Source organism: Mauremys reevesii, linkage group 4 (assembly GCF_016161935.1).
Source record: "Mauremys reevesii isolate NIE-2019 linkage group 4, ASM1616193v1, whole genome shotgun sequence".
In the NCBI taxonomy this organism is placed as follows: Eukaryota; Metazoa; Chordata; order Testudines; family Geoemydidae; genus Mauremys; species Mauremys reevesii.
The window spans coordinates 8,055,248-8,076,798 of record NC_052626.1 but is presented as its reverse complement, the minus strand read 5'-3'; the positions used below and the strand labels follow the sequence as shown (position 1 = coordinate 8,076,798).

Genomic DNA, 21,551 nt, shown 5'->3' with positions numbered 1-21,551 from the left:
CGGAGTAGTAGTAATTGTGCCAAAACCAGGATTTCATAATGCATGAATATAGCAACACAGAATTCTGCAAAACACACCCTTTTAAACACAGAAACAAAGATAAGGAATAAGAATGACTACTACACTTAGCAACTTATAGCTAAACAGAACAATTTGTATCTATTTCCCCAACTTTATTTAAAGAAAAATGGTGGTAATTCACTAGACCAGAATTCCATTTCCTCTTTGCTTTCTTTCAAAACAGTGGAATATCCATTTCAAAATGCATGCCAGAGTTGTACATAGTTCCTAATTGTACTAAGTACACAGGAGACTACAGTCTTAACTTGCTCATCTTCCAACTTTCCCCAGTCTGTGGTCTGTCTTTGGATCAGCAATAATTGCCTGAACTGCTACGATGGCTTCATTAATTTTTGTTTGCAGCTCTCGGAGTTCCTCTATATGCAGCAATCGAAGAATTTGGGCAGCTTCATTAAGGACAGCATCTAGTTCATTGGCAAAAGGAGATAACGGATTAATGGTTAATAAGCACCTTCCCTTTAAAAACATGGAGACAGACAATTTCTAAAACAATTCACAGTTGTATGAAAAGCTCAGAGCACAAACTAAGTGAACCAAAGAACTGCAGCAGACCTGAAAATGAATTAGTTTGAGTAGGAGTTTAATGGGAAAAGGGATATCTGTGCCAGTCAGATTAGACTAGACAGACAGTTGACCATTATTCACTCAAACAGAGAGCACATCAGCTTGTACTATTACGTCTGGCTAAAGCATGCTACCTGCAAGCCAATAATCAAAAATGCAGCAGATCAACACTAGTCCCTTTGGCAACCATTAAATCACCAGAAGTCCTCTGCCAGGAGAAACAAGGTTTTGACAGTATCTTGTTAAAAGGATAAATCCCTCCTACAATAAAATGTCAGTCTTTACATGGCAGCAACATGTAAACATTATCCTGAGATATTTTTCTACTCCAGGGGTGGGCAAACTAGGGCCTGTAGGCCAGATCCGGCCCCTCAAGGCTTTGGATCTGGCAGCAGGAGTGTCCCCTTTGGCACTGTAGGCCCCGTGCCGCTCTCAGAAGCGGCCAACATCACATCCCTGCAGCATCCAGGTTTGGGGGGGGGGGGGGCGGTTGTCCATGCATTGCCCTTGCTCCAGGCACCGCCCCCCACGGCTCCCATTGGCCGGGAACAGTGGTGAGTGGGAGCTTCGGGGGAGGTACCTGGAGGCACAGCAAGGGCAGCACATGCTGAGCCCTCCGCCCTCCCTCCCCCAGGGGCCACAGCACTTCCTGGAGCAACGTGGGGACAGGGACAGGGCAGGCATGCAGGGATCCTGCCCTGGACCCGGTATGCACCGCTGCCACCCTGGAGCAGCTTTAAATAAGCAGCGCTGGGCCAGACCTGAACACCTCCTGCACCCCACCCCCCAACTCACTGCCCTAAGCCCCCTGCCTGCACCTTGCACCCCTCCTGCACCCCAACCCCCTGCCTGAGCCCCCCATACACCCTGCACCCCCTCCTCCCCCCCCCCAATCCTGAGCTCATTCCTGCACACCACACCCCCTCCCACACCCCAACCCCCTGCCCAGGCCCTGCATGCGATTTCCCCACCCAGATGTGGCCCTCGGCCCAAAAAGTTTGTCCACCCCTGTTCTACTCCATCAATATAGTCTTCTACTTTTATGCTCCAGCAGAAGATGGAAAAGAACTTTTGTAAATAAATTCCTGTAAAGAAAGAAAAACATCCCTTTTGGCTTCTGGAAAAATTATGCCTTTTTACTGTACATATCATATACTTCTAAAGATTAGTCCAATGCAGCATCACTGTTTAAAACAGTATATAAAAAATAAAATCTTACCTCCTGTGTCAAAACCAAGAATGTGCTTTTCTAAAGCAACAGGCAAACCCTTGAAGAAAAAAAATAAAATAAAATGCCATTACAAATGCCTGGGGGGCAGGGGAAATCAGACATTGACTAAATAACTTTGGAGTAAAATGGACAATAATTTTGCCCAACTAAAACACAAAATGTGATGATTCTGGTTGAACCCACCTAAGTACCATGTTCCCCACAAGGACAGCATTTGACCCACTGTAGTGCAATGTGTAATCTAGCTGTACATAAAAGGGAGAGTTTCATCCTTAACACCATTCCCTACATTCATTCGTTATCTCCCCTGCTCATAGAGCACAGAGTGCACACTTTGGATCGCCTGGTCTGCCATCGTTGCGGCCTGCTCTATACTGAGACAGACATGGTTGGAAGCTACAACAGCCCTCCAGCGTGAGGCACGAGGTCTTCTACATCCAGCTTTTACTGGATTAAATGCATACGCCTGGCAGGCTGGTATGGACTCTGGCATACAGATCAGATGGCCAAGCCACCTGAGCCAATGCTGAGTCATTTGGGAAGATATCGGCAGGTGGCTGGTCTATTGCCTGACATACTCGTTCATAATGTGATGAAATCACCATACACCTTCAATACATCGCAGTAGTTTCACGTCCAAAGTATTCAGCTGGGGCATGTGTGTCTGTGGTGGCTCAGGTTTCAGAGCCACACAAAAGGACAAAAGCCCCTTCTGCTTGAAAGATTTGAATCTTAGAGTTGATATGTGGCCAGAGGTTTCCAAAGAGCATGCATAGCACCCAGTAGCTTGCTGATTTGATGTTGTGTCTCAGCCAGGTAACCTCTCTTCTTGGTGACACAGAGGCAAGATACTCAAACAGGCTGACGAATTCAACTTCTTGTCCCTCGATTACGATGGGATGAGGTAGAGATCCATTAGCCACTTTAATCAGTTTGGGCTTCAAGTCAGTTGAAAGCAGACTTTCAGGGCATTGATATGGTTAGTTTGTGAGGATGCGAATATAGCCATGTCACCCACATATTCCAAGCTTGCTATGCAGAAGTCAGACAGTACAACTCTCAGTATGCAGCTAATGACGGCTTCCATTAGTCGGTCAATAACGGTGTTGAACAGATCTGGAGCAGTCATGCACCCTTGGTGGATGCCGTAGTTGTACTCAAACCAGCTGGACATCCTAGTACCTATGCGGACGCAGCTGTCACTTTGGCGCGGCATTTCTACGAGACGATTGAGGAGCTTGCCAGGCACACCAGCAGGCAAAGGGAGCATCAACCAACGAAGTCAAAGGCAGCTTTTAAACCTATAAAGGCTGTAGGCACTTCATCTTTCCTCTGCAGAAACTCTTGGGCCTTTTCAATAAATTGGTCTAATGATAAAAATCTGCTCAGTGATTGATTGGCCAGGTATAAACCCAACTAGATGTAAATGGCATAGATTCCTTATGGCACGCTTAACACGCTCAAGAACTACCAGCATGAACAGTTTGTTTGGAAGGGAAAGCCAAAAGCATTGCACAATGTTTGGAACACACCAGAGAATCGCCTTTCCCTTCCTACCTCTGACACACTCCCTATGTCAGAAAACCCCCAGGAATCAGATGCTGTCTTAAGGCAGTTTTATATCCCCTTTGTGCCATAAAGAGGTTTATGAAGGGATGAGAATGTGGTCTTGTGGCAAGACACCAAAATAATTAATGTAACTACTTCCTCTCCCTTGCGTCTACCGTAAAGACTTTACAGTACAGATACTGATCGCAAACCTTTAAATACTGTCATACGAATAGAATTATCTTGTACTGAAAGTTTCTTATGTTTATAGATGGAATTTGTTTTCATATTTCAAATATACCTGAGGTACATTACAGGAATTGGGAAGTATTCATATTCCAAAGTCAGTGATAAAAGTTTCTCTTCAGCTAGCAGTATAATCAGAATCCTAGTCTAGACTCTGATTAAATATTGACCTAGAGCTATAAAGTGTCAGTTAAAAAACAAAAATCTAGTCCATATTTAAATAAGGAAATCTACTGATCTTAAAAGATGTACTTTTTGACAGCCCTAGCGAAGTGAAGTTTTCAGTTTATTCACAGAGCTGGTAAAAACAAGTGGGTTGTGCAAGTCTCCCCATGCAGTCCTGGCAGCATGCCTCATCCTTCAGTTGGAGAAATCATCTCTAGGACTTCCACTTCTACATCCATTTAATCCTTAGCCATTGTGTTGAGGTTGCCAAGAATGTCAGAACGACAATTTTTATGCAGAGTCTTGTCCACAGGATCAGACCATAGTTTCACTGAAAGCAGTTATTCAACAGCCATCAAACTGCCCAACTTCGGATACTACCAATCTGAGCTAACTCTGAAAAGTTTGTTATGCTCTCTATCCCATTAAGTTCCTAATGATTCGACTTCTTAAGAGACATTTTGATCAATTTGGCACAGTACAATGTGAATTGCAACCTTTGGTCTTTCTTGCTCCTAAAAGGTGTGTTGTGGAAGATCATTATATAATCCATTTATTCTGCCAACATCATTTCCCACGTTGTGTACATGCATTAACTGAGTATCTGAGTACTGAAACACTCATCCTCTCACAAAACGATTTCCTCCTGTTTGTCTCTGTCACTTGCTGCATCACTCTAAAATTTAGTCCATAAGCACCCTGGGCTAGTTACTGGCTCGTTCTATGCCTTCTGTGAAGGGCCAAACACACCTTTGGGAACTATAAAATATTAACAGGTAACCTTGATTGCTGAAAATAGAGAAGAAAATGGAATTCTACCCTCTCCCAAACAAAGGAGAGGATTATGTTTTCTTATAGCAGTTACTGGTGGGGGGGGGGGGGGGCGCGCTGGGAGATATCAAACTTCTGTTTTTCTACTCCAACACTATAGGGACGTAAGTAACAGCAGCACAGGGTTAGCTTTCAATTTTACACGCTTAACATCCTAAAACTGACATTGATATAGTAATCTCAGCTGTTCACATTCTCTTGTAATAGTTTTAAAATCTAATTCACCCACTAATGTATTGTGACACTACACCCCATATTCGTCATAGTAATATTAGGATATGATTATGGCATAATAATGATGCATTTCATACAAGATGGGTCATGTAAGGTGTCCTTGGAAAAGTTATGATTTACTAAATATGATTATCGTGTTTGTATGCGTGTATTGTTTTTGTATTTGAAGTTATGAATATTGACTATGTATCTGTATTTCACATGTGGTCACACCTGGGTAACACCCACTAGGCAACATGTCTCCAGCCTAGACAGCTGGTGGTGAAGGGCCTATTCAGGGTAACAGGCCATTAGGAAAGACAATAAGCCTCAGGAAAAGCTTATCCCCCCACCTGGTGAGCCGTCCTGAGAACTCCAGACAGCCTGTAAGTAATGGCTGCTATGACGCAAGGGCATCTGACCAGACCACATGACTCTAGATTCCATTTTGGGTACCTGTATTTTTTCACAAACTGGTCTGGGAACCAAGTTTGAAACAAAGGGTTCTTACTGTATGGAAATGCTATACAAGGCAGGGAGTGACATCATCTGTTGTTCTTCACTCCCCTACAACTCAACAGCTGAAAGAAGCTCTGAAAGAAAAGGGTTTGGAATGGGGGTGGGGAGCCCAGCTGCAAAGCAAGTACAGCTTGTGCCTTGAGAATCTGTCAGCCTGCTTGTATCATCAGTCAAGGTGAGAAATTGCTAATTCATATCCAGTCTTTCTAGCATCTTAGGTTTAGTTTGTGGTTTTGTGTATTTACTAGGTAATCTGCTTTGATCTGTTTGCTATCACTTAAAAGCCATCTTTTTGTAGTTTATAAACCTGTTTTATGTTTTGATCTAAACCAGTGTGCCTTTAAGTGAAGTGTCTGGGGAAAAATCTCAACTTGGTTAACACAACTTGGTTGCATATTCCTCTCCACATTGAGGGAGAGGTGAACTGGATAATAAATTCCGACTGGTTGGCGTTTTGACCAGGGCAGAGCGGTACAGCGCTGGGGTCCTAGCTTGGGAAGGTGGGGGTATCTTGGCTGTAGGCCTCTCTATTGTTGGTTCATGCAGTGGCTGGTCAGCCTGCATGCTCAGTGTGTCCCTGTCTGTATGAATGCGGGAGTGTAGGACTGGGAGCAGGCTACAGCTTGTCCTAGCAGCACAGTGAGAGGGGGAGCCCAGGCTGGTGGGTCAGAGGGCTCAGTGCAGCCCCAGTTCCGGGTGGAACCCGTCACAAGTGCATCTAAGGCCTTTGTTTATTGCACCAGTGCTTACTAAGTTAGTGTGGATTACAACTCAAGACTCATTTGTACTCACCAAACAACAAATACAGGAAGTGGCATCTACTGATTATCTATCATACAGTACGTGCTGCTGTGACGTAGATGTCATGAGGGATGAAGGGACCTGCAACTCTTGAGCATATATAGCTGCTCTTTAGGAACAGTTCTGGACAATGCTTTGCCCTAAAGGTGTACAAGTTGCCTTTACTATCTGAACTCAGTACACCACACCAGCAGCTTGTAGTGCAAGTAATGGACTGAATGGCGAGAATGTTTAAGAAATGACTCTGATAAACCAGAATTGTTCTCTCTGAACATTCCTTTTGCAACGTTTGTCCAAACGCATTCTGAATGTCTTACAAACCTATCATTATTCAAAATTGCGCTGTAGCCATATTTTCACAGATATATTATTCATGCAATTCTTTAATTATGGAATTATACATCTCAGTCACTTCTCTTTTGAATGGGTAGGGGAAAAATGTCTAGATTCCCTCCCCAACTCCCACAAAAGTCACATGTAGAATATGCTGTTTCTAGCTTCTCACTACAGGGAAGAAAATAAAATACTTCCACTTGTTTATTTAGCCATCACTATTACTTGGAAACAAGAGTCGGTCCAGGACACCTCTTCCTATTCCACTGAAATGATGATACTGAAACCTGTGGTTGTGTACATTACTGTAATGTTAGAGGATTGTGATTACACCCCATTAAGCCGCAAACTTGTTTAAATAACTATCATTTACAAATATAGCTATATTTGTAATATGAAAAAAATCACATGCATTTGATTATTGTGTGTGACTTTTCCTTTGGTCTTTCAGATTCAGGTTTGCTGTATGAAGTGGATAAATCTTCTACCTCTCCTACTTGAGCACTACCGCATACAAATTCTAGCCAGAAATAACATCCATTTCTATATTTAAATGTACTTGACTGAATACTGTAAAGACTCATTACATCAGGTGGACTTGCGTTACATTCACTTACTTACCTCCTTCGATTGATTTGCCTTTCCTATGGCGTCCTGAGTCAAGCGCTCTTGAACCAAAATGCGAATTGCCTAGGAAGCAAAGTTTGAAGATCAAAGTAAGAATTCCACGTTGATGCATGTCTCTCCCGTATTCCAAGGAAGTCAGCTTTAACCTCAACCAGAGGCTGCCTCATCCCCTCCCAAGTCAGCAGAACCTACTTTTGAGGCTTTGGTGCCAGCTGCAAGGCCCACAAAATTTTGCACTACTGGAAACTTTCCGATGAAGGTGCTTTCTGCTGCTGCGAGCCCTTTGCCATGGTCTGAGCCCTCATCCACCCACACAGAATCTGAAGTAAATTTGGCTATTGAGTTGTCATAAACAGTTAGTTAAGGGTTGAGGTCTCTTTTACCTGTAAAGGGTTAACAAGCAGTACCTGAGGAACACCTGACCAGAGGACCAATCAGGGACAAGATAATTTCAAATCTCTGTGGAGGGAAGGCTTTGTCTGTGTTCCTTGTTTGCTCCGTGTGCTCTCTTTGGATCTAAGAGAGGCCAGACATGTCTCCAAGTTCTTCTGGAGTATTTCCTACTATCCAGTATAGTGAGTATTAGAAAGGCGAATTAGTCTTATATTTTGATTTCTACATTTGCAATTGTGTGTTTGCTGAAGAAAATTCTTTATTTCTGTTGCTGTTACTGATTATTCTGAGGAGGAGGGAGGGGGAAGTCTCTCCAGTTTTTATAAGTTAGACCCTGTATTTTTGCATCCTGGTAATACAGAGAGGGTACTTTTTTTTTTTCTTTTTAAAACTTGATTGATTTCTTCCCTTGTTTGGATTTTCAGGGGAAGGGGAGAGGGAAAAAGTGAATCCCTCTTTGTTTGATTCAAGGAGTTTGAATCAAGGTATTTTTCCCCAAGGACTAGGGAAGGGGAGGGGGAGGTGAGTCCCTCTTTGTGTTGAGTCAAGGATTTGACTTGGTGTGTAATCTCTCCGGAGCAGGCTGGAGAGAGGGAAGGGGGGGGGGGGGGGAAGGGAACTGGCTGTTTCTCAAAATCACTGGTGAGATTCAAGGGGTTTGAATCTGGGTTCCCCAGGGGAAGCTTGGGGGACAGGCAGTGTGTTATCCACTTTAAACTTAACTGGTGGCAGCGAGAACCAAATCTAAACTAGAATTTTAGTTTAGAGGAGTCCATGCAGGTCCCCATCTTGTGAACGCTAAAGTTCAAAGTGGGGAATAAACCTATGACAGAGTTGTTTATAAAACATGAAGTCAAAAGGTCTTGTAATATTTAAAAATGGGGTGGGGGGAGAACGGCCTTGATCTTGGATATTTTACAATCCTTCTGCCCATCTGGTTAATTTACTAGCTCCTGCACTTGGCAACTTGCACCACTCCAGGACTATTCATACTGATACATGTCTGGATGAAGGCTTCTAAAAATAATTAGAGGGATACGGGAGAGCCAGAATTAGACCATAACAAAGCAAAAAGCCTGCTCATTAGCTGTTTCTCTCACCATTTCCTTGCTGAGTTATCCAAGGATGACAAAAGCACTCAAATTACTTCAAGCATCACTTCACTTTCTATTTCTCCTATTTTCTATTTCGATTAAAGTTGACATGTGACATTACAACACTGATCTAAGGCAATATAAAATTTTCTTTCAAACCAGGGGAACTGGCATTAAGAGATTAATTTGACTAAGAATATGAATTTGTTTAGGATGTCTCGTCATTAAATCATTACATCTGCGATGACTATCAAAATAATGAGACTTACCAGAAAGAAAAATTATTTTAGCTCTGTTGGTACCTGTGAGGAAGATGTTCTCCCCGGCCAACTTCTCAAAATGTTAGTTGGGCAAAGAGAACATCAAGGAAATTTTGCTTTACTAGCTACTAAGGTTTAGTAAATTTTAGCTGGAACTCTTGTTCTCTCTTAGGCTTTTCTAAAACAGCCACTGTATAATATCCAAGTATTAATTTAGATTATCACATTGTTCACATATAGAAATTATGTATCACAAAATTGTGCACAAAACAGCAATTCCACTGACACATTCTAGCTATATCAAGCCAAAAGAACAAAATTAGGGCGGTTTATATAGCCAGAACTGCCAACATGGAGTTTTAGTCTTAACCAGTTAAAAGCAAGAGAGCTCTCTCAGGATGTTCTTTGCCTGTTGTGTTGTGTCATCCTCTCCACATTTCTGGTCCTATTCACTGCTTTTCTCTCAAATTTTGAAGTTTCAATACATTTACATAGAAAAACATAATACAAATATAGTAGGGCTGTCAATTAATCAGTTAACTCGCAATGAATTGTGATTAATATTTTAAATCAAGATTTTTTTTTGAGTTAATTGCAGTTTTAATCACATTGTTAAACAATAGAATACCAACTGAAATTTGTTAAATATTTTGGATATTTTCTACATTTTCAAATATCTTGATTTCAATTACAACATAGACTACAAAGTGTACAGTGCTCACTTTATATTATTAATTCCAAATATTTGCACAGTAAAAACTATAAACAAAAGAAATAATATTTTTCAATTCACCTAATACAAGTACTGTAGTGAAATCTCTTTATTGTGAAAGTGCAACTTATAAATATAATTTTTTTTTTTTAACATAACTGCTCTCAAAAATAAAACAATGTAAAACTTCAGAGCTTACAAGTCCACTCAGTCCTATTTCTTGTCCAGCAAATCACTAAGACAAACAAGTTTGTTTACATTTACTTCCCTCGTCTTATTTACAGTGTCACCTGAAGTGAGAACAGGCATTTGCATGGCACTTTTGTAGCTGGCACTGCAAGGTATTTACGTGCCAGATATGCTAAACACTAGGATGTTCATTCATGCTTTGGCCACCATTCCAGAGAACATGCTTCAATGCTGATGACAGTCATTAAAAAAATAATGACTTAATTAAATGTGACATAATTCTTCCCCAAGAAATTCAATGTCAGCACATCCCTTGGCCCGCGCCGCTTCCCGCAACTCCCATTGGCCTGGGACAGCAAACCGCGGCCAGTGGGAGCCACAATTGGCCAAACCAGCGGACGCAGCAGGAAACAAACTGGCCCTGCCCACAAGGGTCCTTACCCTGGCGCGGCACGTGCCAAAGGCTGCCGATCCCTGTTGTAGGCCCTGCAGGGCGGGGACCTTATTCTTTTATTTGTCTGAAATACCTCGCATATTTTTGGTTGCTGAACAAAACAAAGCTTATTTCCACATTTTGTTATGATCAAGACTGAGGGGTTAGTTTGCTCCAATCCAGTACAATGATGCAAGAATACAGTTTTGATCCAAGATTCATAGAAGACTACAGAGTTCCATCACTGAACCACAGATCTTCTGTGCGTTCCAATTAGTACTTGGGATAGGAGCATAAATTAGAAAATGAATCAGCCAATTTACTTTATCTGGCCACTAGAAAGTCTGACTAATTTACAGGATAAAATTTAAATCTGCTTTAGTTAAGGCAAAGTAGAAGGACAGTGGAAGAAGTACAGGACTGGAAGTCAGGAGATACAAGTTCTAATTCTGGTTCTGCTGCAGGTTTTTTGAGAGACTCTGGACACATCACCTAGCCTGGGTTAAGTCCTTAAGTTTCTCCCACCTCTAGACAGGGGCGGCTCTAGACATTTCGCCGCCCCAAGCAGAGCGGCATGCCGCGGGAGACGCTCTGCCGGTCGCCAGTCCCGCGGCTCTGGTGGACCTCCCGCAGGCATGCCTGCGGAGGGTCCGCTGGTCCCGCGGCTCCACCGGAGCCGCCTGCCGCCCTCCCGGCAACCGGCAGAGCGCCCCCCCACGGCATGCCGCCCCAAGCACACGCTTGGCATGCTGGGGTCTGGAGCCGCCCCTGCCTCTAGAATTGGAACACCATTACTTACCTCACAGGTGTGCTGTGAGGTTTACATTCATTAACATTTTTAAAGCATTCAGAGATGCTGGAATAAAAGGCATGAAATAAGTGCCAAGCAGCAGCTTTAGAGGCTCAGAAGCATTCCAAGTACTGAACATGAATTCTCAGTTAACACCTTCGGGAATTCTACCACCATTTGTTGAAAATCTGAAATATAAATGCCCATATCTTCAATTCCGAAGATCATTTTTCTTTTACACCAACCAGAAATTAAGTACAAAATGTATCAGCAGACTTATCTGCACCCAAAAATCAAAAGTTACTGACTTCACACACCATGTAATGGGTGGGGTTTTTTCCTGGTAGATACTAGTTGCTCAGACCAGATTCCCAAAATATGAAAAACTGAAGTTGTGAACCTCACCTTAAGCATTACCAAATAGTCATCATGTCGTTGGATTTGAAGAAGGTTAGCCAAAGCCATCACTCCAGCCTTAAAGTCAGGATTATTCACTACAAAAATAAATACATATTGTCATTATATTTGCTTCCAAAATGCAGGTTAGATTTCTTGCTCTGCATGCATTCGACTGATCACAAATTTGAATAAGGGGTTCAACAGTTACTTTCATGAGTAATCCCATGAGACTACATAGGGTGAATAAGGGATTCACAATCTGACAATGTGTTTGTTTCATCTACATTTCATTTTATAAAGCAAGCAAACCCTGAGAACGGCTGAGCAATTAAAGTGCAGCTGTATTCTGAAAACTGATTATATAAAAAAATGTCAATGAAGTGTAATTAGCATTATTTTCAACCCAGTATGCATGTTAAATGCATGGAAATGTCTTAATAAGCAGAAGGCCAGTCTCAGTCTTTAAACAATGTAAATCCATTAATGTATGATCTCTTGAAGATCTCCACACCACTTTTTGGCTGCAGAGCAGGATTATACTTGCTGACTGAAGTCTGAGCCGGATCCTGACTTTTCTAGGAGTTGATGGGTAGAGAATGTGTTTGGTGGTTACTTTATTTGCTCCGGTACCTTTCCAGGGATCAAAATTACACTATAATTACCCAGGCCATCTTTTTACAGATAGGTACTATTGTTTCCCTTCTCCAGTCCTCTGGGACCTAACCCATTCTCCTTGAGTTCTCAAAGAGATCACCCATCATTCTGAGATTGCTTCAGCTAGTCCCTTAAGTACCTAGGATGCATTTCATCAGGTCCTGCTGACTAGACTACATCTAACTAGACTAGACTAACTATTCTTTAGAATATTCTCCCCCCGCCCCCTTCCCCTTCTTCTAGCTTGCATTCCTGCCTCCTCATGCCCAAATAAAACTCTAGGTACTTTGCTATACAGGAAAAAGATTCTCTCACCAAAACAAGCTCTTCATCAACCCAATTCAAAAAGACTGGAATTAACATGGAGCAGCTACTACGGAGCAAACCACTAGCACTTGTCTCCTTCACTATAAATGCAGAGAGTCTTGGGAAATAAAGCTTTCAAAACAAACATCAAAAGACATAACATGCCTTGAGATAGGTACTTTCAGTACAGCATTAGAATATCAGAACCCACACATTTCAAAAACTCTGAAGATGATTTTCTGAATCTATCTGGTATCCAAAATACTAAAATATGACTTTCAGGTTCTCCCTTAAAATATAGATAGAGGCTGTACATTTAAGTGGAACAGACTGAAGTAAGATGCATCAACAAAAGTATTTTTCTAGCGATCAAGAAGTTACTGCATACTTACCATCCAAGTTTATCAGTGGCTCTGCATTTTTTGCTGCATTATCAGTATTTTTAGCACTGTCAGGTGTGGCGTCCTTATACTTATCAGCTGCCAAAACAAAAACAGTTTTGCTTCATGAATGTAAAATTCAGGTGAGAGCTAATAATTAGTTAAAATTAATGGAGCTCAAAGCATAGAAAAAAGCATTACTAATGCACGTTGTTAGCTGCAATTGGGCCAACTGCATTTTCAGCACATGGTGGAAGACTGGCAGCCAAATCAGTTTGTAGGTGTTTCAGTTGTTTCCCACTACTGAAACTCCAGAAGAGTAAGATTCTAATAAACCTTGCTCAGGTAGGAATTGTTACGACTGCCTATGCACTAGCTCAAAGTCAAAGCAGAACTGCAGAGTTGTGCTACATCATAGGGAGGGGATAAAAACTTGACAGACTCTTAACTGGCAGTCTTCGTCCTAGCTAAGCAAGGAGGAACAATTCAACTGATTCTTGTAGCACGAAGGACTACTATAAAAAAAGGCCGTCAACTAGATTTCTAAGCTAGAGCCCCTTCAATATTAATGGAGGGGACAGTCAGTAACCACTCTAGATGGGACCATTAGTCACACATTTCAGTTGACCCTGATCCTTGGACATCAGATGGACACAGTATGACACTTTACTATACAACTGACACCATTCCTATTAGATAACAGGACAGGAATATTACCACTTAATTTTTTTCCCCATATGAAAGCAAGTATATCTTGCTAAGACTATTTGACTTGTTATTTCTGCTGAAGGTCAAATATATGCTGGAGACAAAATGTCTTTTCTGCACCTCTGTGCCTCACATTGATCCCATAGTGAAGTCAACCTTGTGTATGATTTCAATTCTTCCTCTGTCGTCAAACTAGGAAACACATTATGAGTTTACTGTTAAAAATCAGTGCAGAGAAGTTGCTCTGGAAAGGAGAAAACTATTCAAATGTTACAAAATAAAAATAAGAATTCATAAAAATGATGAAAGTAAATGGCACGTTTTTAATAAACATACTTTCTATGTGCTCTCATTGCCTCAGGTTGAACGATCCTGTATATTAACAAAATCATTCAAAAAACAGTTTCCCTACCACATTTAAGTAAAGGTATTTAAAAACCAACCATACCATTATCTCCATACTCAAGCCTAACAGCTAACCCAAGAAGCCAATCAATTGTTTCTTGTCGTTCTTGTATCTTGAAGGGACAGTTAACATCTTTCAGATACTGCAGAGGAGAAAAAAATGGGAAAATGCATCCATCATTATGATTGGTTGGGAGGAAACATATCCACGAATTAGTCAACATTGTCAATAATGCTTATCTATCAGAATAGTTCTACAATCCCCTCTTCTATCAAGCTCAGTTGTCAGAAGGCTAGTATTAATGAATGATGTCATCCTGAAATACGTTATATTCCCACTGTGGTTCCTCTGAAGCATTTCAGTGCTTCTCATGCCACAATTCATCCATGTCTCTCATCTTAGTATAGTAAAAGCATTTTTATCCAGCATGTTGAGGGAATGGGGGGGTGCCGATAAGTGAAAAATGCTGGTTAACTAAGAGGGAGGGAGTTTGGGTGTGGGAGGGGGCACAGGGCTGGAGGCTGGGTCGCAGAAGGGGGTGCAGGCTCTGAGAGGGGGTTTGGGGGCAGGAGAGGGCTTGGGGCAGCAGCTTGGAGTGCGGGAGGGGTTTCAGGGTTCTGGATACGGCGGGGGCACTCACCACATGCAATGGGAGCTGTGGGGATGGCACCTGCAGCCGGAGGCAGCGCACAGAGCCATCTGCCGCACCCCAACCCCCAGCCCTGCACCCTCTCCTGCACTCCAAACCCCTCGTGGCCTGTTCCTCTGCCTAGGAGCAGCTTCCGGGGATCCATATGAAGCCAGGTAGGGAGCCTGCCGGCCCCACGCCAACCAGACTATAAACCAGACTTTCTATGAAGATTAGAAATGCCGGTTTATAGAGCTTTCCGGTTGGTACAGGGCCAGATAACACAGCTTTTACTGCAATCATATCTGCTTCCGAACTAGTGAATAATTGATGTTTTCCTTGTAATATTAGACACAAGAGATTTAAAACACTCCAAACATTCTAATTAAATTTATACTTATGCCATCACCATGTCGCCCTCACATTTCCTCCAACACCACAAGCAGGGAAAACAGAGGACAGGCCAGAAAAACAAAACAACTACACTTCCAGTGCTTTAGGGCTCGGTCCTACGAAGTCCTCAGCACTTTAGCCTCATCCCTCAAGAGGCTGAAGCATGCAAGCAGTCCACTGAAATAAATGTGCTGAAAGACTAACTGCTTTGCAGCATCAGATCCAGAGAGTGTTCAGCACCTTGCAGGATGGAGCCCTTAGACAGAAAGGAATGCAGATGTCACACAGACAGAGCGGACAGAGTGTTCATGCACAGCAGGTCTGCCACAAACTGATGGCTATCTGCCGTGCTTTCTGCAGGCAGCGGACAATCATACATCAGAAGTAGCAGACAGAGTTGACTACAGTAGACCTTTATAGGCTGCTAAAACTAAGATTATCTGATCCTAGTCAGTTTCCACCTTGGTGTGTAGTTTCAAGCAGGGGAAAAAAAAAAAAAGAAGATTTTTAGTCCATTTCCTTCTGCATCAAAGGCAGAAATACCTCTTTCCTTACTGGTTAAGGTAAGGATACCAATTATTGCAAAAACTGATTGTGTTTAGATTTAAGTGAAACTTACGCACAAATTACAGTGTTCAATTACCCCTGCATTCTGGCTTCTGTAAAATATTCAGAACTCTAGCGAATAAAGAATTCATCATTTTCTCCCTTTCATATATATGTTGTATGCGGTGTTATTGTAGCCACCTTGGTCCCAGGATATTAGACAATATGGATGAGGGAATATCTTTGATTGAACCAACTTCTGTTGGTCCCTTCTTCAGCTTTGTGTAAACACAAAAACTTGTCTCACAACAAAAAAAGTTAATCCAATAAAAATATTCCCTCACTCATCTTGTGTCTCAAATATATTTGTTGTAACATAAATCATCTCTTTTTACTCAATGTATATCACCAAAAACACAGGTTATAATGTGTTCTACTGTTTCAGGTACAAAGTTACCTTTTCAAAGGCTTTAGGCCATTCGTCATTGTGTATGTTTCTTAGACTTCCTCGGTCTTCAATCTTGTAGTGTCTGATTTTCTGGTCTTCGAGCCACACAATAAAGTTTCTAAATTCTGTTTCATCTATAGCCAGAAATAAAAACAATAAGCTACATAATAAATCAGAATAAAGTCATGTTTTCTTAGAAACAGAATTCAATGAGGGCAGAAGCAGGCCCTTAAATTCTGATCCACCACATGAAGATAATTTGAATACCTGTGTCCCCAACCAATTCTCTCTCTTTTCAAATTCTATTGTCCAGTGATTCCAAAAATACACCTTAATTTATAATCTTTCACCATGAGAGAATTTACTTGAATGTTTTAATCATATTAAAAAATAGGCTTGAAAACTTCTAGTCAGTCAACAAGAACAGATATTTGTTAGAAAATTTAGTTAGAATTACTACTAAGTGAAGTATGCAGAGAAAGGAGAACAGAGCAATGATACGAAAAAACGGCAATTCAATGGTCTATCAAGTCACAGGTTACAAGACAGGTTTAGTGACCTGCTAACCAAACAAGAAAGCCACATTTTGCAATGTGCAGCAATATTATCTTGTAAAGACAACATTCATAGATATTATACATGCACAAACCCCTCTACCCCCTCATGAGGCAGCATAGAAAGAATTTTTTTTCCTGATCAGTGATCTAGGATCGACATGAACAGACTTAAAATATTAAAAACTATCCATGCAGTTTCTTAGGGTGAGATAATTAAGATACTGTGCTAAATTACATTAAATCAGAAACATATAATGGCCCCAGCAGTATCTCTATCGATCTGCCAAAGCACTCTTAGTCAGAATGCAAAATTTCAGTGCTTAGCATATGGGTGTTATCTCACTTTTCAAAATATCCTGTCAGTTGGGGATCTGGGAGGCTTTTAGAGACCCATGCTAGTGATTTTATAAGTAGCTCTTGCTTCCACATTCAAGATACACAACTATCCAAGTAGAGAAAATACAAGGCTTTTAAAAAGGGCAACAGTCTGATACTTTCTCCAAAGCAGAAGGTTATGAAAACAGTAACTGCTTATAGCAGTAGGACCACCGGTCATAAACAGTTTCTCAAACTCTGATAGGAAAGTGAACCACAGCAGAGAGAGATCATAGCATCATAGGACTGGAAGGGACCTCTAGAGCAGGGGGTCTCAAACTGGGGGTCGGGACCCCTCAGGGGGTCATGAGGTTAATACATGAGGGGGTCGTGAGCTATCAGCCTCCACCCCAAACCCTGCTTTGCCTCCAGGATTTATAATGGTGTTAAATACATAAACAAGTGTTTTTAATTTATAAGGGGGGGGGTCGCACTCACAGACTTGCTCTGTGAAAGGGGTCACCAGTACAAAAGTTTGACAGCCACTGCTCTAGAGGTCATCTCATCCAATCCCCTGCACTCCTGGCAGGACTAAGTATTATCTAGACTATCTAGATATATATATTAAGTATCCTTTAAGAACTATTAAAATTTACAGAGTATTAAAGTTATCAAAAACACAGAAAAATATTTTAGCAGATTAGTTGAGTGATGTATATTAAATGAAATTCTTCTCATTATCATCCTGTTCCCCTATATAATTCCACTATATTTCAGCAATAAATATTTTCCAGACCACTGGGAGTTAGAGATCACTGCTTTATAATATCAGAAGTGTGGGGCCTAGATTCATAAAGGAAGTTGGGTGTGGCCGGTTTTGCCACATCTAACTTTTAGGTGCCTAAAGAACCACTGGGATGCACAAAGCCTGAGTTAGGTGCTCAGGTTCCCTATACAACGAATGGAGGGAGATAGGTGCCTCAGAATAGAATTCACAAAAGCCAGCAGGCAAGGCAGCTCCCAGCCTAAGCTAGTCAATGGGAGATACAGGGGAGAGGGTGGTGTCTCTAAGCCTCATGCTCCCCCATGCCCAGTTCCACCTCCTGCTTGGGACTGTCAGCTGCAAACCCTCTCTAGGGGTTCAGCGCCTATTCTGTTTTTTGCAAGATGACAGGGTGGGAAGAAGACTGGGACAGCAAAAATGGGAATGATTCTATAGCCTGGTGGTTAGAGCACTCATCCAGAATGTGGAAGCCCCAGAATCTAGCCCTACTGCTCCAATTACTATTTATCTATCCACGGTCAAACAGCTTCAACAGGAGAGACTGGGGGAGACCCGCATCAGAATATTCAACAGCCCATGGCTCGGAAACTCAAAGAGGTGGTAGATCCCCGTTCAAATCCCTTCTCTCCCAGATGGAGGTGGGGGCTCAAATCTGGAATTTCGCATATCCCAGGTAAGTACCCTAATAACTGGACTAAAAGTCATGAGGCAGATGCTCCTTCCCCTCCAACCATTTTACACGAGCTTGTGTGCAGGGCCTGTTCCAGTAAACAGCCTTTGAACGTGCCTACCAGATCAGGCCCCACAAATAAGTTAGATTTTCTTCTGCCTATCTTCCCCTCGGTTTGTACATCACACTAGAGCTTAGATATCTGGATGTCTCGAGCGAGGAAGCACTATGCATGCTCAGAGGCAGAAACACAGGTGCCTAGGAAACGTTTATTGCAAAAACTTAGGCATTGAGTGAGTTCAGGCACCTACAGGATTCAGAGCAGCTGAGCAGGGGGTTTGTGAACCCCACTGGGGATTCTGGCACCTAACATGGAAATTAAGCACCTAAGCCCCTTTGGGAATGTAGTCCTGGGTTTCCTGGCTCTCATTCAATGTAAAATGCTTATTTCAAATCTAACAGGTCCTACAGAACAATCACTACATTAGACTGGAATTGAGGCCAGGGGACAGAGGGAGGGGTGGAAGATGGTTATCAAAGTGACATGAATGCAATATCTCATTGGCCACCAGGTCCGGAAAACAAAAACAACCTGCTCTTCAGTGATATACAACATTATTTTCTATACACAGTTGATTGATGTTTTTAAGCTATGGTATCTCGCATTGGCCCCTCAAAGCAGCAGTGCTATTTTGCATAGGTTCAGTCCTTAATATCCTGTAGTAAATTCTACTCCTGGACCTGAGACCAGGGTAATTTTCAATCCTTGCAGTGAGCCATTCTTTCATCGATGTTCTCAATGCCCCAAAAATGTTTTGACGGAATAATGTACCCTAAACCTGTTGAAAGCAGAAGCAGGGGGGACGGGAGTGCTCCCAACATAAATGAAAGGGAACTGCCTGACAAGATAGATTTGATAAAGTAGCCTCAACAGTGATCAAGGTGCACCACAAAGCACTTTAGATCAACAACGCTGGCAAATGCAAGAACATCTCTTTTCCACTCGCTGAAGGAGGCACCAGGGAAAAAAAAAAAAAGACAACAAACCACCTGAAGCTTAAAACTGAACACACAGGCCAAACTACACATCTATCTACACACCCACACCCAAAAGACTACAGTAAAAGAACATTAAGGTTGCAAAAATCAAGCAATGAAAAGTTAGGAAATGCCAGAATTAGGGTTGCATGTGCACATGCATTATGATACAGTCTATAATTACATTATCACATACCATTTTTTCCATTGGAACACCACCTCATTCAGTGGAGACTGGACCTGCTCTGGGGGATGAATCAGGGGTAGGAGTGAATGAGACCAGTCTGTAGGACAACTGTGCCTCATTGGTTGTAGAAGTTGGAAGGCGTGTCCTGAACAAGGCAGGGATTGCAGGAAGAGAAAGGATGGTCTCACGGTAAAAAAAAATCAGCCGAATGTTGCCCTGGAGAACTGGATTTTATCCCTACCTCTGGCACAGAGCTCTTAGATCATGCTAGGTAGGTTACTTAAAACCAGACTTTTCACAGGTGGCACCTAAATTGCGTGTTCATTTTTTTAGGTGCCCGACTTGAGACCCTGGGATCTGAACTACAGAAGTGCTGAGCACTCACAGCTGCAACCAAAGCCAATCCAAGCTGTGTTTGAACATGTAAAGCAATATATAGTGGGAAGCACTCTGAAAAATCAGTTACTAGGCATCTCAAACTGGACATCTCTGCCTCAGGTCCATAACTGCAAAATGGGTATATAATAATATCAACTTAGCCCACAGAAGTCTTGAGAAAATAAATTCATTACTGTTTGGGAAGCACTCAAGTACTGTTGTGATGAGCACCATGGAAAAGTTCATGAGGAAATAATTCTGTGATCTGGGAAGGGTTTGAATAGTGTGCAGAAAGGTAGGTCTAGGGCCACATCTTTAACAACAAAGATAAGAAAATACTGCATAGCTGTTCATTAACTGAGCAGATCCTGTGCACTGAGATAGCAGTCTGGGGGGAGGGGAAGGGGAGAGAAATTGAATATAATCAAGTAATTACACAGTATAGAACAATGCAACACCCAGCTGAAGTAAGGTTGCACAGGCAACTTGAATTCTGGCATTTGCTAACCATTGACAGTGTAACTTCACAACCTTCATGAATGAATTAAAAATAAACACACAGATATCTGCTCCAGAAACAGCCCTATCGTACATTGCCAGGCAGGACAAAGCATTGTTAATTAACCTTTCCTAAGGCCGCCTTTCCCCAGCCCAGACAAGCCCATGCTAGGGAATCCACCCACGCCAAACACGCGCACACTTTTCTGCTCCTAGGGGGAGGGCAGGACGCCAGGCCACACAACCCCGTGTGCGTGAAGCCAGCGATCAAGGCCGGAGCAGCTGCCTACCAGCTAGGCCCATGGGGCCAGAGGCGGCGGCGGGGAGGGATGAAGGGTCCGTAGAGCATTTGGGAGCAGCCCTAGAGCGCTGCAGAGGAGGGGCGCCCTAAGGCAGAACTAGGGATGGCGACGGAGGCTACTAAAGCAGAGGGGCGGGGCGCCCCGGGGGGGGCTACCCGAGCGGGGCGCCCCGGGAGGGGGGGTTACCCGAGCGGGCCTGGGGGGACGGGGCGCCCCGGGAGGGGGGGTTACCCGAGCGGGCCTGGGGTGACGGGGCGCCCCGGGAGGGGGCTACCTGAGCGGGCCTGGGGGCGGGGCGCCCCGGGGGCTACCCGAGCGGGCCTGGGGCGGGGCGCCCCGGGGCTACCCGAGCGGGCCTGGGGGGGCGAGGCGCCCCGGGGGGGGCTACCCGAGCGGGCCTGGGGGGGGCGGGGCGGCTCTCTGGGGAGCGCGGGGACGCTGAGACGGGGCCTAGAGCAGCTTGGGGGAGGTGGAGCCCGTCCAGGGAGAGGAGCCCGCGGCCTAGTCGCCGCGCCCGGCCCCGCACCTCGGCAGTTGAAGCCGGCCGGGTTGTGGTAATCCAGCGCGGTCAGCTTTCGGCGGAACATGGTCCTTCCGCGGGCCGCAGCGCCTCAGCCTCCGCGCAGCAGCCGCTCGCTCGCAGCGCCGGGCAGCGGGGGAAGGGCGGGGGGAAAGGGGCGGTCTAGGCCGCCCATTGGCCCGAGCCCGAGAGCGGCAGCTGCCGCGACCAATCGGCTGCCCGCAGAGCGAGTCGAGGGACGAAGCCAGCCAGGCAGCCGGGAGAGAGGCCTCGCGTTCAACCAACTTTATTGACAGCGCCACAGGCGGACACGGGCAGGCAGCGGAGAGAAGGGGCGGAGGGATGTGGGCGGGGCTTAGGGAGGGAGAAGGGCAATTGGGTCATGGGGAGGAAGAAGGGGGGTG

At 43.6% G+C, this 21,551-nt stretch overlaps 1 protein-coding gene across 2 annotated transcripts; it reads right to left on the bottom strand.

Moving 5' to 3' along the window:
* Positions 1-152: 152 nt before the first annotated feature.
* RTRAF (RNA transcription, translation and transport factor) lies at positions 153-21,325 on the bottom strand. Of its 2 annotated transcripts, none has more exons than XM_039535005.1 (8): positions 21,154-21,325; positions 15,908-16,032; positions 13,926-14,025; positions 12,782-12,868; positions 11,436-11,524; positions 7,154-7,222; positions 1,865-1,913; positions 153-485 (listed from the first exon to the last, which is right to left on the bottom strand). In XM_039535005.1, the coding sequence occupies exons 1-8, from the start codon at positions 21,212-21,214 to the stop codon at positions 331-333; spliced, it is 735 nt and encodes a 244-aa protein (XP_039390939.1). In that variant the 5' UTR covers positions 21,215-21,325; the 3' UTR covers positions 153-330. The 2 variants fall into 2 exon arrangements, with proteins under 2 accessions (XP_039390939.1, XP_039390940.1); XM_039535006.1 differs by lacking the exon at positions 21,154-21,325 and adding an exon at positions 19,459-19,501.
* Positions 21,326-21,551: the final 226 nt, after the last annotated feature.

Bases quoted from the DNA above. Each gene is read 5' to 3' on its own strand.
- RTRAF (XM_039535005.1), bottom strand. From the start codon at position 21,214: ATGTTCCGCCGAAAGCTGACCGCGCTGGATTACCACAACCCGGCCGGC. The intron at 14,026-15,907 runs GTAACTTTGTAC...TCTCCTCTGCAG, and splicing joins GGCCTAAAGCCTTTGAAAAG to TATCTGAAAGATGTTAACTG. The intron at 12,869-13,925 runs GTATGGTTGGTT...TTGTTTTGGCAG, and splicing joins GCTTGAGTATGGAGATAATG to CTGATAAGTATAAGGACGCC.